This window comes from Centruroides vittatus, unplaced genomic scaffold, assembly GCF_030686945.1.
Source record: "Centruroides vittatus isolate TY-2023 unplaced genomic scaffold, ASM3068694v2 contig_2818, whole genome shotgun sequence".
In the NCBI taxonomy this organism is placed as follows: Eukaryota; Metazoa; Arthropoda; class Arachnida; order Scorpiones; family Buthidae; genus Centruroides; species Centruroides vittatus.
In genome coordinates this window covers 1901487-1919262 of record NW_027121792.1, presented here as the reverse complement: position 1 = coordinate 1919262, position 17776 = coordinate 1901487, and the positions used below count along the sequence as shown (strand labels likewise).

Genomic DNA, 17776 nt, shown 5'->3' with positions numbered 1-17776 from the left:
TTAGCCACTGATTATCCGTCCTTACATTATTATAATATATTAATATAAATTAATTGGTAGAATTACCTTTGTTATTATTTAACTTAACACTTTATTGCACCAAAAATACATCCGCGCCGGATCCAGCTGGAATGATTTCAATCCAGCAAAAATCCAGCTGGATTCAAAACACTGCTGGATTGCAATCCCTAGTTTTGACCGATCGCCATACGTGGAATATTTATTTTTCATCATATATTAGTTTAAATAGAACATACACTTATAAAATGATTGTCGATGCATATTAATATTATATACTGTATATATACAGGATTATATAAAGGGGATTGAGAGGATATGTCTCACCGGGCCCCCAAAACGGAGTAAAATTTTAAAAAATAAACAGAATGAAAATATAATATATAAATATTTGTTTATGATTTTTGTCTATTGACAAAAGAATTCTCTTGCTTTCCTTATATCGGGCCTCGAAAGGATTTGTGTATATACTACATTTATGTGCGTAGACAATTGATAAAGTATAATGTTTAATTCTTTTTAAGATCATGGAACACGCAATTTCCAACTAAACTGTTTAAAAAATATTTCTATCGAAACAAAATTAAACTAATAATAATAATAATAATAATAATAATAAACTAAGAGCAAATCCTAGCGATTTTTTGACTGTAGAGAACGTCGGTTAGTTTTTATGACGAACGACTTCCTCTTTCTTTTCCTTTCTCCCCCAATATTTTCTTAACTTCGTGCCGAACATTCCTCAGGGTGAATCGCACAAATCATGGACAGTGTGGGAGTTCTGAATCCTTCTTCATTTAGACTTTAGACACTACTCGCAACCAGAGAAAGTCTCTTAATTATATTATTGCCTTTCAGTAATACTGTAATATAATTTTAGATGTGCAAGTTAGCTTATACATAAAAGATGATTTGAAAGTGTTAATTCCATTTCAGACGATTTATAACTAATTCAAAAAAAAAAAAAAAAGCTTTTTTACGTTGTATCCCTTAAAGCTAATTATAAATCTTTGTCTCCGACTATACAGCAACAAAATTTATTACTTAAACTTTTTATTTTCAACGAAATTTCCGACGCCATCTCCCCAGTTTCTTTAGTCCCAACCGTCATTTTCCTGTAAAAAATTTAAACGTATTGCTACCATCGTCTTTTATTACGGTACGGTTACGTTCCTAAGCAGTGGTATTCTTCACAGATGGTAGCAGTTCCAAAGAAGGAACCTCATAATTACCGGTCGGTGTCAAATTCTGCTACTATGTTAAAAATATTCGAAATTTTCGTCTTTATAAGTGTATATATATAATCATGTTATACCCAAATTACATCTGATTTTGCAATACGGTGTTCCGCATACTTTCGCTGCTACTAACGTATTATGTAACAATGAGAAATAATTAAACATTTTGAAAACAAATAATCCATTTGTATAATGTGTTTAGATATTTAAAAAGGTTTTCACGCTATTATTTCATCTTTAAACTCTTGTATAGGCCTACAGTACATTTCCAGCCACATCGAATAACGCGCCAGGATATTCGATGCCGAAATAAGGTAAGTTGGGGAAGAATAGCAACTTAATTTCATATTATAACTGTATAACGCCCATATAAATGTGTGTACAAAACAGTCAAGAAGGTATTTTTATAACCTTTAATTACAATACCAGATAATAGTTTTGACAAAAGAAAAAAAAAGCAAAAAGGGTCAAAATGCCATATTCTCGCAACAACGAGGTAATATGGCCACACAGAAAAATGTTGATGGCTAGTGCCATATTAGTTGATATTGTTTTTGAAAGGGTAACTAACAACTGACTATGCCTAATTGTGAGAGTACGTAATAACTAATGATTAATGGTAAGTAGTAAATAATTTTTATGAATTGTCTTCTGTACGATCTTCACAAAAAAAAAGATCAGATGGCTTGCATATCTCACGAATTTAATGCAGTCACTGTACACAAGGGCGGATCTACGTAGGGACTAATAAAACTTAAGCCCTGGACCGCCAAGTGTTAAGAAAGAATTAGAGAATACAGAGAGAGAGAAGAGAACGATGATTGTAGATGCTCAAAAAGTTACTGGCAAACATTACCAAAAAAAAAAAAAAATTGCAGGCAGAGAAGAAATTGGACCAACACAAAGAAATAACAAAGAAATAAAAGAACACTAAGAACACTACAAATGTGACTGAAGAAGAATGTCAATAAAGAATGTGGCATTCGAAATTGATTTCATCAAGTAGAAGCTAGTGAGACAAAAGTTTTTACTGATGATTTTTTAATTAAATATTTTAGTCAATTAATCATTTTATAATTTTTGTATAGTATCCTGATACACTGGAAGATTAGTAGGAATTTACAGATCGATGGACAAGGATTCTTTGTATGGATGAATAGGGTCCTAGGGATAGCTTTGTATATACAGAGCCAAGCTGTTTCTAGTATCCAGTTCACACAAAGTTTAAACTTGAAAGTAAAAAAAAGGGACGGTGGAACTTAATGAAAGGACAAGGTCCATTCATACGTGTCATGAATATCAACTCTGGCCAGGGCCCATCAGTGATCGTGTGGATAACTGGTAGTTGGGCGCTAGTTCTCACCTGACCAACTGGCCTGCCATGCGAAGTTTTCATGGTTTACAGGCCATTTTCCTATAGAAAATCTTTCCAAGGAACATTTCCTCCTTGGTAGATCGCCATGTATTGCGTTGCATTCTTCTATTAAATCCAATCCGATCCAATCTAATGCTAGCCAACTGCGCTCTTATTCAGTCAGTCGCTAATATCTGTGATGGTGGCAGGTGACTGCCATGATTTTATAATATGTTATTGCAAACATTTCAGAGAATATGTTGACAACATGCAGACAGGACACGTCACAACTTTGCTGTTGACTCCGTTAAGGCTGCTAAATTTGCCAATACCATGGTTCTTTGAAGAGACCCAAATTTGAAGGTCTCTTCAAAGAACCATGTAAAATGGACTATTAGAAGTGCAACATAAATGTCACTAATGGAATTCTAGTAAGAACATTCATACAGCTTGTATCTTCATAAGATCACGTCGATTTTTGAGGTTAAAAGACTGTTGGACCCCGAAATGCGTGGTTATAATCACGTCACGTTTTATCCACGTGTATTAATTGCACATCAATTGAATCAAATCAACAATACAAATTAAAAGTTAAAATCAATGAAATACGTAAGTTGTTACAATAGAGCATTTCAAGTAAATCAATGAAAAAAAATTTATTGGTGCTATTTGGGAAAATATTCATTAGAGATGATTTATTATTAAATATTTGTGTTTATATTTATCCGGTTAATTGGAGTTTACCATCTTGGCACCAAGGGTTACCCCTTGGTGCCAAGATGGCGGCGCTTCCGGTAACCTCCAATCCGGGTGTCGTGAGGTAATAGCGATAGAGGGAGCTATCATTTAATTTACTGACGTAATACGTAATGACGTTTAACAGAACTAAATAAAATTTAAAAATAATATTAAATATTAATTTTTCTTTAAATTTCGTTACTTTTTCAAATTCAATGTCTCTAACATTGGATCTCGTGTGCGACAGTTTATAATTGTATAATTTTAATACAAACACTAAATATTTAAAATATAACATTCGAAAATTATATAATTTACTGTCAGTTTTATTACTAACATTTTTTACAAACAGTATCGTAAAGATATATCGTAACTGTAATAATATATAACATAATCCATGTTAAACCGATAATGTTTCGATTGAGATTGGTAGAACGTGGAACGTTCGTCGCATCACAAAATTCGCATTCAAAAAAGGAAATATGCACTAAAAAAATCAGTTATTGCGCCATATGTCACATATTGGAAAATGCGATAAGAGTAGGAATAGCATTACATTTCACATTGATTTAATGCGGCCATAGAGATTTTTAAAAAGGATAACGTGTTATGTTCATACGTTCAACCGCTATATAGAAATATACTTCGAGAATCACTATTTTTACATAAATAAAACTATAATACGACAAAAAAAAGCTTCCCCAGAGAATTTTAAAGTAGTTATTTCGTGTTTCTGTTTGTAATTTATTACTTTTTATTCCACTTTATCGATGACATATTTCTGGAAGCGAAATAAACGTGTCATGGATTTATAAACAGAAGACCACGATGAACTTTCTCATATCTAGAGATTAACTCATATTTTCATTCCGTGCTTGGGTTCACATCTTTCCAAGTGAAAGAAATGAATCCATGTTTCATCTAGCGTAACCGTTATAAAAACAAAATCATTTTCTGACATCAGTGCGGTGTTTTTTCATTATTCTTTCAATTCCTTATTAAATATTGTTTTTCAACAACTACAATTTATATTTATAATTAAAAAGATTTTTTAATCACTATATATATATATTACTTTGGGGGCGTGATCTGCCTGCGGGGTGTTGGTGACTTTTCTGCTGAGCTGTTATGGCGACGTTAGGCATGGAAGTTTTACAGTATAATATGAAGTGTAGAACTGAAATGAGAAGTTTAAATGTTTCATTAACTCGAATACTAATTATTATTTTGCTAATAATTGCTGGTGTAGAGTTAAATCCCGGTCCTCTTCCTCGATCTCCTCCGTTACCAAGTCAAGAAGTTATGCAAAAAAGGGGACGAGGAAGACCACGTAAAGAGCAGACAACAGATATCGAAGAAAATATTCAGACAACCGAAATGTCAGAAAAGGAATACTTGATTGAGGAACATTCCAAGAACACTGCTGATATCTCGAGGTATGCTACGATCAAATACTTTTTTGAATCGGCAGAGGATCTTCTAGCACCAAGCACCGCAGAACCGGAATATTCACTAAAATCAGTCTACGAATTGATCCAAGACAAATTTGATCGTCTGAACCTCGAAATCCGTTCCATGAGAGCCGAAATCAACAATATGAACAAAGAAAATTTAAAGATCAAGGAAGAGATGAAAGAGATGTGCCAAAAAATACGTATTTCTGGCATATTGTCAAATATAAACACATTAAACTTATAGGAGAAGATATATATTGAAAAAAATGTCATAACAACTTCTCAGAAATTATACATTTTTATTAACGATGTTATTTAATCCTTAGATACAAGCATTGATAGATCTATTAACTATTTTGAAATACTTTCTGTAAAAAATAAAAATTTTGTTTACAAGGATATTTAAACTTAATGATGTAAGGAACTTGTATTCATTTACTGAACTTAAATCAAGGAAAAATTAAGGAAATTTTTCTTCAGGCAAAGTTATATTCATCAAAATTACTTTGCTGGCCTGAAAGTATATGTATATATAATATACAGTAGATGTACTGTATGTACGTAGAAGAAAGAAACATTTAATATTTTCACAACTAACAATACACACATATGCAAATATGATAATTTGTTTTGTATTACATATGAATATCTCATATATATATATAATTTTTCTTCAGTTAATTGCTTTTAATAAAAAACAGATAGGTTAAGTGTTTTTACACGAAACAGGAGATGTAGTAAATATATGTTTACACGTTTCAAATGCTTTAGTTGAATCAAATTTTCAGCTGTAAATTCGTAAGGCTGACAATAACAATATAATATATTATAGTTTAAGTAGAAAGTTCAATATATATTACGCATTTTATGAATGGCTGAATAAGTAAGAGTGACAGAATGGGGTACATAAGGCGAACCGGTTTTTACTTTCTTTCAGATGACATCTCCGACTGTGTCGACCTTAAACTGTATAAAAACTGGCCAGCGTGCGTGTCGTCGCCTCCGAAAAAGTATTTTTTTCCTCTCTCGCAATTCGTCTTTTTTACACGAACACATATGGAAACGTTAAAAGTAAATATTAATACTTCCAAACAAACAAAAAAGACAATGGTATTGGTATATTATAACTAACTACTGCAGATCTGCAGCGAGTGTCATTTTTATTCGTATTGAGGACGACGACATTCTTTTAATATGACATCGTTAGCGAGCTAGACCTATTTAATTTTTTTAAAGGTCTCAATTATCAATTACCCCCACTATTTATCCCTGATTGATTGCTCACTTATCATAATTTTGATATATTATATAAGATATAATTGGAACATTTTACGAAATGGATCGTAATGAATCGAGTCTAGTCTTAATTTTTAAATTTAAAATGAAAATAAAAATTTAATCAAATAAAAAAACACATTTTTTTAACACTACTTTTAGCACATTTTAATGATAGGTAATACAGATTATTATTCTCCGTGTCTTTTGTCATCAAATTACTAACTTAGATTTGATAACGCAAATACAGTACTATTGTTATATGTTTTCAGTAAAAGACTGTTCGATATCGTTATTGATAAATATAAACTTCGCCCTCTTTTTTGTAGATTTATATAATATATCATTGCAACAGTATTACATAATAAATCAAACTTTGAAGTTATTTTAAGAGCTAAAAATAATTCTTTAACTCTTTCCTATCACTTAAATTATCTTCGTGTTTACTAAAAGCCATTAAAAGTATTAAAATACATTTATTTTATTTGTAAGAAGAAAAAATATTGACAACTGAATCATAAAAGAAATTTATAATTTAGATCCAGTTTTAATTCAATTTTAACTTCTTGCTTAAATTAAACTAAAAGTAAAAAAATATATATAAAATGTATGACATCATGAGTAAATATAAATACCATTTGCGGTTTTGTTGATTAAAACGATGTCATAATTTAGATTAATATCGTTAATAACTGATGATGTTTAAGGTAAGTCTAATTTTTTTTTCCTTCTTTAAAATTGTAAATTAATCATGAGAACAGAGTGAATACCACACATTAAAAATATAATTTAAAAAAAAAAACAATTTCAATTGTAAAATTTTATTTAATAATTTTATACAGGCCTATTATATTAATATAATCAATACATACACATAGTAAAATTCTAGATTTTATGTTTTAGTAATGTAAATTTTTAAAAACAATACCCACAGTTTGTATTTATTTTATTACTTAACGCTCTAAGGTAAAAATAAACTAAGGTTAGAAGTTACAAGAAAGCAGTAGTGCATTATATTGCAGAGAACAGTTGTTAGGGTATGGTCGTATTGTTTCATTGAGGTAATAATAGAAACTCATCTCGGTATATATTTAGTATTTACCTAGAATAAACATTTTTAATACTTTACACTTCAAATCGACGGTATTTTTTTTTTATGTTTAAAACATTCACTTATAATCCTATATTTTTTTAAAAATTTAGTATACACCGCTTCCTAAATCCTTTAACCTAACTAATATCAAGTCATAAAACTTTTGTTCAAAGTATTACAAGTATAATTATAAAGTACATACAGTATGTATTAGTTTAATTAAATGCACATTATAATATTATATATAAATGTTCAACATTCGTTTAATGAATTCTTGTAATAATAAAGTGTTTACATTTTTTATCAATCAAGAAAATTTTGGGCTATTGCTTTATTGTTGTATTATTATTGTATTGTTAAAATTTAAAGCGTATTTCCTTAAATTTTTTCTTAAATAGCGTATTAAAATTTATAATAATATTTTATAAATCATCTAAATAAAAGTAAATATAATAATAATAAATAAAATGACTGTAAGGAGAAGTATATAAGTATTATATTGTGTTTTCATTTTTGCTAGTGTAATAAACTAAATATACTTATTATATTTTATACAATAGATATGTTATATATAAGAAATAAAACGTTATACAGTATCTAAATGTAGCAATATATGTGTAAAAAGTTGATATATTGTAACATATAATAACCACAGAATAGTTAAAATGAAAGTACATAAATTATTATTTATTATTTATATAGCTATTTACAAATAATTGTACACTTGTAAGATACAAATAATTATAAATTCATAGAAGGATCTAGAGGCACTTCCGAGGTATTAAGAAACCATTTAGGTAAATCTATATTTGTGTTTACTCATTATTTAAAAATGAATTTGAAAGTTAAATATAACTATATTAAATGAATAGGTATTTAGAATAAATCTTAAACTTATGTAGATTTTAATACATAGATAAATTCATTATATGGCATTATATTCATACAGTACTTCTATTTATTGTGTAAAATATCTTTAATTAAATCTTATTTCTGTACTGTACATAAGTATAGCTATATGTAAATGAACAAAACTTCTTTTGATATTTGTTTACCGTGTAAAACACGCATAAAATCAAGTATATTTTAGTATTTAATTTGCAGATGTCTAGAAAAATATCTTTGATTGAAGATTTTATTTTTCCGAAACTGGAAGACGAAAGTTTTGGTCATGCATTAGAATGGGAAAATAGAAATGAAGGAACATTCGTAATGTTTTGGCCTCATAAATCGAGAAGAAAATGGAAGGAAACAGATTTCGTTGTTTTCGCGGTAAGATCAGTATTTATTATTAATTAAAATGATTTTAAAAGTGTCGTTTACAAATAATTTAATAATTATTTTAATTAAAATAAATCTATAAAATAAATTAAAATATAAAGGTTTTTTCCCCCCAACTTTTAACTTTTATCGCCATCTGTAGTTCTAAAAAATAACTATTTCATTTTTAATTCCCTTTTTATTATAGGAATGGGATAGAAAGAAAGGTAATTATAAACCAAAAAAGCAAGGATATTGGACTAATGCTAAAGGAAGACTTCGTTCTGCATTTTGTAGACTATCAAACAAAATAGAATTTTTAGGCAAAGTTTCTAAGTCTATGCCATATAGACGATATCGTCTTAAAAATATCGACGGTAAGAGAGATCAGATAGCTATTGTTCCTATTGATGTTTAATTAATTACTGTACTGTAAATGTTAATATAGCATTAAAATCGTAATATTTTCAGATTTAATCAGTTTATCAGACAATAGATCACAATTACCGACAACAATGGTTTCAGGTTACGAAAGTTTTTTACCAACAGAAGAAAACTTCAATCTCTCGTGTATTAACAATCCCCCCGCTTTGAACGGGATGAGTAATGAATTCGGTAATTTAAATAACAACGAGAATAACACTCCCGATTATCACCAACATACAGAATACAATTTAGATCCTTTTACGTTAAATTTCGTAAGTGTGTAATTTTATTCAAATGTTAAATTAAATTCGGTCCACCTAATAAAGTAATGAAAACTAATTTTAACAGGTTACGGATCATATCTCTTCTGAAGGTATGTATCGCTTTCTTAGATTTTTCTCTTAAGAACACGGAACGATGCGGACTACAACTATTAGTAAAGTTCGTAATTAATTATTTTCTTTTGCATTTTAATAGACAAATGGTTGATGAAACTATACAAATGCATGAATTGGAAAATTATCAGTTTGCTTGCAAATGTAAGCAATATAATTATTACATAAGCTATTTTTATTTTAAATAGTGAACAATTTTATATTGCGCTATTTCAATGAATAGAGAATTCAGCATAGAAAACAAGTAGGCCTAATGTTTATTACTTTTCTTGTCTGCAGCATTACTTACTTCTATCAATTTATTATTTTTCATTATACAGTTAAAGAAACAAAGTAAAAGATGCTACAGTATTAGTTTTACTAAATTATTCAATAAGAAAATATAATTTTAATATATTATTATTTAAATAATTTAAGATGATTGAGGTAAAAACCTGGCCATTTAAGTGTTTGACGATCAATATGAAAACGGTTTAAACAGCGCTATTAGGCTGTCGGGACATGACAGAAAGTTCGTACAATGCATTAACTTCTACCAGCATATCATTATAAAATGTATGTTAAACTTAGATGATGGCCAGCTTTCCTACCCCAATCACTTTATATTTTTATATATGTAGGCTATATAAAATTTTAAAATAGAATTATTCTACAATTACGATAATAATATTAATATTTTATATTTTCTCAAGCTTTCAATTCTCAGTCATTGAACAACAGAGACGATTTAACATCGTATCACAACGAAAACCCCACGATGAACACATTATCTTCCATCATCCATCATGAAGTTTTGCAACCTTCTGCATCCTCCGAATATCTACGAGAAGAAACCGATGATTTCATATTACTTTACTGATGAAGATGCCAACAAATAGCATAATTTTCTTAATTGTGTATAAAACTTTCAATTGTACAAATTCATTTTTTCTCAGGTAAAACTCTGTATATATAATGTAAACAATTAAAATATCATATTTATGTAAAAATGTAAAATACTTTATTTAAATCAAATTGTTTTAAATATGGAAATTGTTACTGTAAAAAAAGTACATTGACATTTAAAAATTTGCATTAAAATTTTTTAAAATAAGAATATTTTCAGGATAATTAATTATTTTGATTGATATTTTTGATTAATTTATTTAAATTATAAAATCCACTCTATTCAAAATTTTGTTATCAGATTATTAAACGAAGACAATTTATTGTTTTGATTTTACTAACGAGTCCTTAAAGTGTGTTAAATTAATTGTTTAATGAATTATTTTTTGAATATTAACTATAAACGATTAGCAACAATTATAAAATTATCGTCGTCAACAAAGACATTTTACAGTATTATCAATATTTAATACATTACAGGGTGAGTCAAAAGTTGCTTGCATCCTTCTCATCGTAACGTAATCTAATCAGCACGTAACATAACTGTTGTCGTGGGGCTGTCCATAAATTATATCCACATTTTTCTTGAAATTTTTACACACACTCTCTCTCTCTCCTTGTCTCCGTTTGTTCAAGTTTCCGTAAACCCCTTCCCTCTTCAGACAAAACTTTCCTTCTCCAACAAGACTCAACCCCATTAAAACTTTTATCACTTTATAAATGATAGATACCACAAGTAGAAACGGAACATACAAGAAATTTAAAAATAAATATAATAAAATGCGTAAACTGTATGAAATGTAATGAAATAAAACAGACGTCTACTGAAGCTTAACTGTGTCCCCTTTCCATTGTCCTTTTTCCTTCCAGTCTGGAGGACATTTATGCACAGACCTACTGTATGAGTAAACTTTCAGATATAAAATTCACCAAGATAATATAGCATAATATGAATTAATTCACGATAAAGTAAATACAGAAAATGCTGGTAAATAGCACGTATCCGGTGAGAACCTCACAGGTTGCCAGATAAGTTTTATCGAAAAGTAAAGCAGATTCTTCTACATGTAGCTCAGATTATTCTTAAAGTGGCCAAAAAAGTAGTAAATCGCTCAAATCTAGTAGCGTAGAGCCCTATAAATATCACAAATCTGCTACTTGTAGTCCAATCTTGCAATTTCAAAACCCAGCTGTATTTTATGAGTTAAGACAATAAAGGGTAGTCCGTGGGTAGGAGGACACCTGAAAATGTGTTACTATAAAAGTAAAGCCATGTTGACCAGATTAGAGTTGTTCTTGGTCTATTGTTCTCTTATAGCGTGTAGGACCTTCGATCTAAACGAATTCCTTAACATGTAAATCTCTATAATCCCTGCCAGAACAAAAGTACAGTTAGGAACTAGTGGGATTTTGAACTATCCGAGTTCGCATTTTAAAATATATTTTTATTGTAATTAGGGAAAATATGGCCCGAAAAGCATCACAGTATAAAAATGAGTGAATGAAAGATCATGATTTTCTAAACAGGCGCTAATTTCATTACTGTATAATAAGTCTATCATTACGGGAGGATAATAATAGCCGTAAACGGCTGGACATGAAGCAAATAACTTACAAGAAACAGTTACTAAACATTGCAGTAAATCTTTTTGCATAGAAAATAATTAATGTGGCGTGTGGTTGCCTTCTAATCGCACACATGCTGCACAGCGATTGCTCATGCTGAGTAATGTTTATCAGTTCTACGTGAGCAAAGTCCATTCTTGAACAAGAGCTTCTTAAATTTCTGCTGTGTTCTTGGTGGTAGCTGATGAGATGCAATTCGTGTTCATGGAGCGATTTAGGTCTGAAGATCTTGCCATCCATTCATGCGACAAATGTATTTACTGTAAAGAAAGTCACTGATGAGTGCAGACTTATGTATGTGAATATTTTCATCCATCAGAATTAAATCTGCACCCATGACACTCCAAAAAAATCTTACAAGGGATTCCAAAACCTCATTTCTGCATCTTCTTGTAGCAATGGTGCCTCTTACATAAACGTGGAACTCAGTGTTGTTATTAAACATATTGCCGTTTTACACCAAGATACATACAATCATTCTCAAACTGGTCTCTTTTTACGTTGTTCCTATTTTTAATGGCGTTTAAATTCATTCCGCCGACTATTTTGATTATACTGTATTTAATTTATAGACATTATTTTTTAAAACAACCAAATCAAAAATGATGGTTTATGTTTATTAAGCTATAAGGCAATGCAACTCATGGGTGATCTGCCAAGCAAAGGTGTTTTCCACGAGAACTGTCTAAGCGAAATTGGCTCTTTTTGGATACAAGATATGTAAGAGAAAACCCGAAAAACGTCACGTGGCCAACTCGTGATCAGGCACGAATCCGTAAATAACTCCCTGTGTTCAGTTGTTTTATTCACTCGGCCATTGGTGGTCGAGTGAATCACCAGAATTGTACATTTATATATCCATGTAATAATAGTAATCATTAAGCAAATAAAAACCTTCTCATAACTCTTTGGATTAAAAATGTCCAAATTTTACAGACATTTTTAATCCAAAGAATATTCAAATTTCAAATTTGGGCGATACCTTCTTCTATGAATTAAAGTATTGACGTATCAATATTGAAATAAAAAGTCGTCAAACATGCGGTTTATACGTTTATTTAGTCTGATAAAGTAGATGAAAATTGCATATAAAACGAACATTTTAAATATTTTTCTTCCTAAACAGAAGGACTTAAACGTTATTTATGCGAGAATTTAGATAATTTTATTCATCTCCAAAACAAAACCTTACTGGAAGATATTTTGTCAATTTTTTCACTAGTCGTTTTTTTTATTTGTTCACTAATCTAGTTCTGTTTCCATTTCTCTCAATTCTAGAAGTCTTTGTCTTTTCTCTTCTAGCAGTTTTTCTCGATGTTTATGGATATAATCAGTGATATTAGGTATCTGATTTATTCTGCAAGCAGCTAATGCCGAACGAAAAATGTTCATGTCTGTTGCTTCGAACCACTGATTAGTTGCTTCGCTGTAACACTCGACTCGACATATGATACTCTCTCCGTTATATCCCCCGATGGCAAATATCATATCGTCGATAACTTCTACAGCAAAGTTACTTCGTGATGTTGCCATATCGGGTACTTCTGACCATGTATCGTTACGAGGATTGTACTTCTCGACAGTTTTTAATCTTTCCAAGCCATTGAATCCACCCAGAGTATAAACGCAATCGTTGAAAGCGATGCAAGATACACCACTTCTTCGGCTGCTCATATTTGAAATTAGAGTCCATTGATTAGCCAGCGGGTCGTAACGTTCGGCCGAATCAAGGCACTGTTGCCCTGTAAAACCACCGATAATATAAATGAAACCGCCTAAAGTTGTGGCATCGGCATCGCTTCGTTGCATGTGCATTGGTGCCATCATCGTCCACTGATTTGTTCTACGATCGTATCTCTCGGTGGTATTGTGACGATGCATCCCGTTATATCCACCCATAGCGTATACAAGATTGTCCAGTACAGCTACACTCACATAGCATCGTTTGCAATGCATCGGAGCAATCTCTTTCCATTGTTTTTTGATAGTATCTAAACAGCGGCATCCGCTGTAATGATTCGTTCCGTCAAATCCACCAATTATATAGATATTATGATCTATTACTGCACATCTGTGATAAGCTCTTGGACCAGCAGGATCAACTTCATTCATCTTCACCCATCTATCTGCTCTGCTATCGTATGTCTCGATGTAATCGGTTGGAGAACCGGAACTCCATCCTCCTATAGCAAAAATTATTTCGTGAGGTATTCGAGGCAGAGCCAAGTCAGGGGTTAGAATTTCTTCGGATCTCTGGCTCAAGGTTTCTAATTCGTTTAGAAATTTTAATGTTTCCATTATGAGAGGACGACAATCTTTGTTTTCTGTGACGTATGGATGTGTTCTCACAGTTCTCATGAAAAAATCAGAATCGAGAAGCCCTAGACGAATGCATTTCAATAAATCAGGCATATGTTTCTTCCTCTCTTGTGGATTTATGTCTATCCATCGCAATGCCGTATCCCAAACTAATTCTTCTTCTTTAACGTTTAATTCTTCACAATTCAAGACGTTTACCAGTTCATCGGTTGTCATTTCCATCAATTCTTCATTCTGACTTGAGACTTCAACGTAATTTTTCATTAAATACTGATGAGCCGATCTTTCTAAGGTGATATTTCTATAATATTTTCCTACATTTTTAATAGAAATGCAATTTTTAGCGTCTAAATGATGAATCATATAGGAACAACATTCATCCATTAATTCTGAAAACAAATACTCATCAGCGGCAACAAAAATTTTTCGAACATTTTCTGCATTCAGTTCGATTTTTCCACAATAAAGATAATCTATGATGTGTTGAAGGGTTTCTTTGTCGATGTCTTCTAATGGAACTTCTTCTCTTTTATTTCCGTCCGTTGTATTGATGAATAATATTTCAAAAAAGTAGGAATTAGCAGCCATGATGCATTTATGAACTGGAAACTTTTCTCCTTCTGTCTTAAGGATTACGTCACAAAATATGCCCGAATCTTTCATTTTTTTCATAATATTTAATGAATTTTGGCTAAACGATCTTCCTACTTTTGAAGACATTTTCCCTTCAACTTTTCTTAATTCTTCTGGTGTCAATTGTTTTGAATAAATAATAAGTTCATTATTGTTGTGATAATTGTAAATATGCAACAATTTCTTTTGCCAACTTGTTAATTCATTTTTGTTTAACGTTGAAAAATGTTTCCTTTTTATTTATAAACTTCAGGAAAATGTGGACTTTTTTGGACTTTATTGTTAAGGGAAAAGTATGATGTACAGGGGCAAGCCACTAATAATTTGAGATGGAGAGCATATATTTTAAATTAAATAAATTTTAAAATATGATTAAAAATTAAAGCCGGGCATTGTGACGATGTCACAATAAAATAACTGCTCGTTCATATTAGAAACCAGTTTTGTTCTATATGCAATGCAAAGAAATTCTTGATCTGTGCAAAAAGCTATATTTTCTACGAAAGATGTGAAAACCAATACTGTGAGTGATGACAGAAATGTTCTTCTGTAATAAACTGGTTTCTATTGAATTTGCAAATTAATTAAATTTACAAATCTACAACAAAATTCAAGTGTGGATTAAGTCTAAGCTGTACGAATTTATATATATATAAATGAGAATGTTTGTTTGTTCTCTATACACTCCTAGGCCGTTCGACTAATTGATACGAAGCTTTGCAGTTACGTTTACATTCTTTCAATTTAGATAATGGCGTACATTCCACACAAAATATCTATTGAATTTCTGTAAATTAATTAATTTCCATCAGCTGTACAGTACAATACATTTGATTTGCAGATTTACACGTAGCGCCATCTTTCCATCTATTGGCCAAACATTAATCAAAATAATAAACTAAATATAATTCTTACAAAGATATAATTTTTAAATATATATATATTACACTCACTTAATTATTGCGACAATAATATAGCGCGATTGGCGAAAATGCGCCACTACACCGACTGTAGTATATAGCACTTGCCATTCAGATTTTTTCATTTCTGAACGGGACTTTTTTAATTAATTCTAATAAGTGCTCTCCAGTAGACGAGTGCATAAAACCATCGAACTCTGGTAGTCAGTTTGTCGTGGGTTCGTGCATTGTTGTGGGTTAGGCACGAACAGTTTTTCGGGTTTTCTTCACGTTAGTAACAGCCAAATAGGATCCAGATTTACATAAAAGTTTTTCCGGAATCCTTTGGGCAGATCGCTCACCTACTAACCTAATAAACCAAACTAATTCCAACGATCGATTATTTATTGTGACATCGTATACTACTGCCGAGCTGCAATTTTTCGTCACAATGTTCTCAATTCTTTTAGTGGTGCCATACCCTCTACGTCATACTTTTCCTCTTAGCAATAGAGTCGTGTCGGTCATCTAACATCGTTGAGGGGGAAGTTCGAATTGAAGTAACGTGACTTCCGGTCCAAACCGGAAGTTTGTATATCTTGACCTCCTACCAAAGCTTTCCATATTTGGATCGATTTTCATCTAACTCCGTTCTCGAAATTAATGAAGGACAGACAGTCAGAGGGAGGACAGTAGAAATTTACAGGTCTACAATTTTTTTTCAAATTGCAGCCCAATGATTTTTCTGTAAACTCGATATTTACGAGAATATACATCTGTACTTTCCACGTAGTTTATACAATTTGTTGCAAAAATATAAACACTTTTTTATCACATCAAAGCTTTACTACTTTTGGTCGAATTACTTAAACCCCTTTCCGCAACACTCCCTTCTTCCTATGGGATTAGCGGTAGAGTGGCATTCGAATATGAAAATTTCATAATACGAGATTTCCGGCCAGCACAAAACATGTTTTAAGTGGTTTTCGAGGGTGCCGAGTTTAAATATTTGGTCCACTTTTCGCCAAATTTTGTTCACCCTGCTTGAAGCTTAATAACTCCTGTGTTTTTTGTCGAAAATTTCTGAAATTTTGCAGGTTGGATTGTTTATTAGGGGGTCGATGCTATTAAATTCTAGTGATTAAAGGTGGAGGGAGTGGGGAGAAAAAGGCTCTTTGCTGCATTTGACTTTGAGATTTCTGGTTTAAATATATAAAAGAATTTTATTATAAATGTACAGTAAAGGAATATTTTGTCACTGTCTTTTCTTTGGCTTTTGTTTCATTATTTTATCAAATTTCATTAAGGTATATTTTTGTTTAAACATATGCTATTTAAAATAATAATAATAACATTAGGAATTTCAATGCTAGCTTTATTATATTCTATTAAAAATATATTAACAAAATTAAAAGTGACTAGATATATCTACAGTATATTAATATACTAGTAGTAATGCAAGATGTAGAAAAATTATAAATTTAATCTAATTTATATTTGGATTTAGTAATGTGATTAACATTACAAAGGTTTAAAAGACAGTGGCAAGTATCATAAATTAAATAAGTTTATACACATATTTTCAGTTTATTACTGTAGTGAAGTTTTAATAACAAAGAGTAGTTTTAGATAAATCTTGATGTTCTAATCTCTCGTCTCCAGCTGTGTTTGTTTTCGCAGGTGTGTTTCCCTCTCACCCTTCTCTATTTTCTCGTATTACATTCCTGCGAAACGTACCGACTGAGGACTAATTAGCGTGTAGCCGTACTCAAAGACATTCCGTTTGGTTTGGTTTTGGTCAAATAAAAGACATTATTATATTCTTTACTTTTTAAGAACAAATAATGAATATAAAGACTTGATCATAGTGAATATAACTATTTTAAAAATAAATTGGACTGTAAAACAAATACTTGTGAGTAAATACTTATTTAAAAAACTATAAACCGTGGACTTAACACGCATCACATCCTTTTTTCTCTCCGGTTTCATCCATGAATCTTCCTAACCGCGATGTCTCATGTAAAAATTCTTGGAATTATCACGTTTACAGAAGGTTACAACCACTCTATATCAAATTTCTTAGCTCCTTCTCCCGGTTTAACAGCACTACATCCCTGCATTTTATTTTTTTTCTTGGCTTATCTAACGTTTCTTCATTTT

At 30.9% G+C, this 17776-nt stretch overlaps 1 protein-coding gene and 1 pseudogene across 1 annotated transcript; one reads left to right on the top strand and one right to left on the bottom strand.

The window, feature by feature from the left end:
- Positions 1–6744: 6744 nt before the first annotated feature.
- Positions 6745–9068, top strand: LOC136972170 (uncharacterized; the record flags this gene model as incomplete). The annotated part of the gene is made up of 4 exons (XM_067266728.1): positions 6745–6784; positions 8275–8442; positions 8639–8807; positions 8902–9068. Coding segments are annotated over exons 1-4 (516 nt in total), but the record flags the coding sequence as incomplete, so codon positions are not given.
- A 3837-nt stretch (positions 9069–12905) lies between these two features.
- On the bottom strand, positions 12906–14850 carry LOC136972161 (kelch-like protein 10 pseudogene; annotated as a pseudogene).
- Positions 14851–17776: the final 2926 nt, after the last annotated feature.